Source organism: Labeo rohita, unplaced genomic scaffold (assembly GCF_022985175.1).
Source record: "Labeo rohita strain BAU-BD-2019 unplaced genomic scaffold, IGBB_LRoh.1.0 scaffold_71, whole genome shotgun sequence".
NCBI classification, from domain to species: domain Eukaryota; kingdom Metazoa; phylum Chordata; class Actinopteri; order Cypriniformes; family Cyprinidae; genus Labeo; species Labeo rohita.
This window is the reverse complement of record NW_026129645.1, coordinates 738,958-744,380: the sequence shown is the minus strand read 5'-3', so window position 1 is coordinate 744,380 and position 5,423 is coordinate 738,958. Positions and strand designations below refer to the sequence as shown.

Below are 5,423 nucleotides of genomic sequence, written 5' to 3'. Positions count from 1 at the left end.
ACCCAACTAGGTCCCACATGGGCAAAAACAGATGGGCTCCCCATGTGGGGCCTAGTTAGCTGACCCAAGTGGGCCCCAGATAAGATGCCTATTTTGGGACCATGCCCACTTGGTACCCATGTAGACCCAGCAGAAACCATGTGGGGCCCACATATACATGTTGGCTGGGAAACAAACGTAATCTACTGCATCTTCAGCGGCTCAGATGTCGGGAGTAAATGACGACCACTATGTTCATTATTACATCCAGCAACACAACACTTCAATTGCTCAATCGGAGATATTCATGTCTAACTTAGATGCCACACCGACAGGCATCTGAGAACGGCTCGATTTGAAAAAGGGGATATTATTTTTACAGATTAATTAAAAACCACTGCATGGATTTTTATCATTATAGGGTAGATTTGTACATGCACTGCCAACACACATTAATGTTCAAACAACATGTAAAAGTGAACTTTGTATCCAATGACCCCTTTAAACTTTCAAAAATGCTAAAAGTGTTTTATATTTTGTTGTTGTTAGAATTATATAGTGAATACCAGATTTCCAATGTGATTCCCCTGCTCAGTGGACTTGTCAGTTGTTTGTCTGAGCTGTTCTGTTCAATAAAGCACTGTTCATTAACAGTACTTTTAATGCCTAATTTAATAAAACAGGCTGTGAAACTTTGATGGTACAAAATGTACATGCAGGTGCGAGGACTTACATGAAATACATACAGTAGATAGTGAATGTGACCTTTTTTCTTTGTATTAATTCAAAAAGTTGCTACAGATTTTTTTTTTTTTGCTGCTGGTTTTGCATGCTCTCTTTCTTTCGTGCCAATACCTCCCCACACGCCATACTGTCACCCCCTGCCCTAGATTCACATGAAGCTGCTTTGACAGTTACAAGACAGTTGTCAGACACTCTTTTATTAATTGTGTGTCTACAGTATTAACAGAAACAAAGACAACATCTGATGCGTACTGTAATCAGAAAAGCTGTCACTAAGCCACTCTGACTAATGTCAGTTTTCAATAATGAATCACTCATTTACTAATTTACTTATTTTACTAAAGCATTCATTTACAGTTATTGGTGATGTTGAAGATGGGGAGAGTGAATGACCAGCGCTTTCTTCCACCTTCAATACCACGACTGAAGTGAGACCCTTGAGCAAAGGCACCGAACCTCAAACTGCTCTCCAAGCGATGCGGCAAAAATGGCTCCCTATTTTTTTGTGTGTTCACTGCTCACTGCTCACTCACCCACTTTAAACTATCCAGCACTGTGACAACATATCTAATTTAACGTGAATACTATATTTCTAGTGTGATGTCACTGATATTTGTTATAAATATGGTTCATCTCTACAACGTAGTGCTGCTTACACGTGGCTACTTGGTTTCACACGTGGTCTTGTAGGGGACCCAAAACAAGTACTGTGGGGGTTTAGCTCAAGGGACCTTGTGAAACTGGAAGTAGGCCGCTGCTTTTAAGATAGGTGGAAAGCAGAAGCCGCCCAGATCATAACCACAAGTTCTATATGTTTCCAAAGACAGACTCAAACTTCACAATTTATGATTTTTAAAGCATGTACCATGATGTACTATGTAAATGCAATGCACTTGAATCATGAAAACACTTTAAAAAAAAAAAAAAAAAATCAAAGCCTCTGAGAAAGACCCTATAGCTATATGTGAAACGGCTTTGAGATTTGGAGTCTGTTCTCAGCAATAGATAATTCGGTATTAAGAGTGAATGTGTTACAGCACCTAATAATATCAGATTGTCTGACAGTAAATATGTAGATCTAGTATACAGACAGCCAGCAAGCTGCAGCGCTGCTCGGTTTCCACTTGAGGTTAAGACAACTGTGAGAACGGAGATGCATAAATGTATAAAGATACCAGAAAAAAACCTGCACTCAGTCTAAGGTTAAACCTCCACTCTACACAAAGTTGACAGACCCTGTTTGTCATTGGCTGACAACTGACCAAACAAGTGGAACATATTTATGATTTTGGTTTAGCATTTCAGTTGAGTTTAACCACACTGTGTAGCCTGTATTTTTGTATGTAGAGTATATCATGCAGGCCTATATGCACGCACAAAACGGTACATAGATAATAGTATATATATTTATATACTATTTAACTATTAAAAACTATAGTAAATCTAATTGTAAATTTAATGTAGATCTAAGAATAAACAGTATTAAAGGGAATCATATTTGTATTGTTTAATGATTTTTATTAATAAAACAATGTTTTTCCATCCAGAAAATGTTTACAAAGGCACAAAATAAAAACAAATGAATAATAAATGAAGTTATTAAGCCCCCAAACTATCTAAGATGATTTACTGTTAATACAGATTATTTCACAGAGGTATTAATAAAGCATCAATATGAGCAGATTTCTCTCTATTTTTTTTATATGGAAATCTTCTAGATATTGCTAACTCATCGAAAAGCATGTAAACACTCAACCAAACATGCTACTACGATAAATAATGTTTACATTTCTATTTTAAAATCCTTCTAACAAAAGTTTCAACCATTTTTTAAGGTTTTTTTTTTTTTTTTCCAAAGATACAGTTATTGCAAAACAAAGGTCTTCCAGTTGAGAAATGAAAGTAGACCAACTAGTAAGCAAAAAACATTCTTAAACACACATATTTAATCTGAAGCGGGGTTCTCATATGTTTTGATGCCACACACTCCTGAATATTTCTTTTGCAGGTCCCCCTAAAATATAAAGACGGCAATATATTTTATGTATAACATTCTGACATTCATACAACATTCAAACTGTGAAAAAAAATAATATTAATTGAAAATTTTATATTTATTTTTTAGTAAAAAGCAGTTTTTTTCCCCTGCCCATTATTAGAATAATTTTAGATGTACTATATAAACCTAAAGACAGCATAATAATTTAATAATAATAATTAGAATAATTTTAGATGTACTATATACACCTAAAGAAAAATACAAAACTATAGCTTTCAATACAAATGTGATTAATTTCATGACTTCCAAACTTTTAGACCTTTTTACATCTTTAGAAAGCAGAATGAAGCAGTAATATTATAAAACAGCAGTAATATTGTACTGTAACACACGTTTATAATTTTGGTGGCTTTAATGCAGCATAGGTGGTGTTGACTTGGCTAGACCGAAAATTTCTCCGCAGCTTGGAAAAATTCACCTCGGCATACTGAAAGAGCAATGAGGACAACATATTTAGCATTTCAGAAGTTGTTCCTGAAGCAAAAATGAATGTTACAAAATACTATAGTTGGAATAATAGGGCAGCAAGAATCTTCACTTACAGAAATACATTTTATAAATGTAAAAGTTATAATTGTGGTTGCATATAATTTACCTGTAAATGGTTTGGGTCCTGATGTTGTTCTGTAACTTGGATCTGCTGTAGATCAGTGTTGAGTTGTTGTGATTGTTCTACAGACCTTCTTTTTCCAACAACAAAAACTTTTACTACTCCTAAAAAGAAGCAGTGATTCAGTATTTTCTAAAGTTGTATAATTATTTTTAAATTATAAAGTTAAAATATATGAAATAGTCAAATTTAAGAACTTTTGCAGGAGAACTGCATCATATCAAAATGTTTACTCACCAATCAGTACAATGAGCAGAAGTCCATTCATCAAAGCAGATATGATGCTAATAATCTGCCATTGTGTTTGATCCACCACTGTTTGATTGTGACACTCAGCTAGTTGAGCTGATTCTGTAAAGAAAGTGTCCACAGTCTGTGAAAGTAACAACTGTTACTATTGGAACAATGGCTGTAACTTTGTGAAACTGAAAATATAGATAGTATATTATATAAAAAGAATTATATTATTCAGAATTATTTAAAAAAACTGAGACAAAAATTTAAGTGATCATCAATATGTTTTGATCATTGAAGCAATAAATGAACTCACCAGTGATGTATATTCTGGTACTGTTGCTGAGTTTTGGAGGTGTATCTGTGTTCATACAATAATAAACTCCTAATTCATCAACAGTCACATTATTTATTACCAGACGATGTTTAAACTGCACTGAATATTTATTTCTAAATGTATTATTAAAGTAAAAAGGAGATGGTGTAGTTGACATTGATCGAAGAATCAGTGTTGGAGGATCTGCTGTTTTCAGTGAAATCCAATAAACCTCATCTTCATCAAATTCACAGTTTATGGTCACATTTGATCCCAAATCAGTTTGTAGATCTGACACTGCAGCTTGAAAACTGATTAAGACATCTATAAGATAAAACAATAATAATAAAATAAAGACATGCATCATAATTATGATTACTCTTATAAAAAACACTTTATCAAAAAACACTTTAACACTTTTTTTGTAAGTTTACATAGCACATGTAAATATATTCATATCATGTAATAAACTCACAGAGCTGAAGCTGAATGATCTTCATGTTGTTGGCGTGAACAAAACAGCTAAATATAATGAAACGTTTTTCCCTCCACACAGCACTGAAAATGAAGTCTGCTGCAGCTCGGAAGCAAAGACAGAAAAAAAAATTCTGCCACATCAATCAAAGGAAGTCAAGTTCGTGCAGACCACACTGTACACACTTTTTTCAACACCTAATGCTAAACACCTAAAGGACTACCATCATCACATTATATCAAGTTAAGCACTATTATTGTTTCTGTGTGTACTTGGTATTCCCTACATTATGAGGATCAAATGTCCACACAAGTAAAGCTTTCACCTTGTAAGATTTTTTTTTTTTTGGTCCTCATGAGGAAACAAGCGTATAAATTATACAGAATAAAATTTTCTTAATATGTAAAAGTGCAGAAGTTTTGTGAGAGGGGTAGGGTAAGGGGATAGAAAATAGAGTTTGTACCGTCGAAAAACCATCATGCATACAAAGAATCTCCTTAATGATCGAATACTAGTGTGGGTTAAAATTATATTTGATCGTTAAACATATAAACAGGTAAACCTGCTTCAAGGAAGGAAGGAAGGAAGCAAGGACGTGACGTGGCCAAGTATGGTGACCCAAACTCGGAATTTGTGCTTTGCATTTAACCCATCCAAGTGCACACACACAGTAGTGAACACCCGTGGCCTAATGGTATAACCAATACTAGTAACCCTTTATTCATTACCCCCTGGGCCCACTCACCAATAAGCAGCACAACAATGATTGTCTGATCTGATTCACCACTAAATGACTCTCATGAGCCAAATCTATTTAGTTATTTAAAAACATACAGTATAGCACATGCAGTGTAGTCCCATTCACACACACACACACACAAAAGATTATGATCTCAGCATTTTAATAAATAATAAATGTAATTAAAAAAACACTAATTAATGAAAGAAACATGACTAACTGCAGGTTAGTCTATCCTAAAGACCATTTTATAACATATAACACCCA

The 5,423-nt window shown here is 34.2% G+C and overlaps 1 protein-coding gene across 1 annotated transcript; it reads right to left on the bottom strand.

Annotated features, from left to right (window-relative positions):
• Window positions 1–3,116: 3,116 nt before the first annotated feature.
• On the bottom strand, window positions 3,117–4,511 carry LOC127161666 (uncharacterized). The gene is made up of 5 exons (XM_051104389.1): window positions 4,418–4,511; window positions 3,943–4,266; window positions 3,630–3,743; window positions 3,378–3,496; window positions 3,117–3,209 (listed from the first exon to the last, which is right to left on the bottom strand). Exons 1-5 carry the CDS (start codon window positions 4,440–4,442, stop codon window positions 3,117–3,119), a joined length of 675 nt encoding a protein of 224 aa, XP_050960346.1. The 5' UTR covers window positions 4,443–4,511.
• Window positions 4,512–5,423: the final 912 nt, after the last annotated feature.

What these genes read in the sequence shown, in the direction of transcription:
- LOC127161666 (XM_051104389.1), bottom strand. Translation starts at nt 4,442, where the DNA reads ATGAAGATCATTCAGCTTCAGCTCT. An exon ending in GATCATTCAGCTTCAGCTCT is followed by an intron (nt 4,267 to 4,417) that starts GTGAGTTTATTA and finishes TTTATCTTATAG; the next exon opens with ATGTCTTAATCAGTTTTCAA. An exon ending in TCTGCTCATTGTACTGATTG is followed by an intron (nt 3,497 to 3,629) that starts GTGAGTAAACAT and finishes GCTTCTTTTTAG; the next exon opens with GAGTAGTAAAAGTTTTTGTT.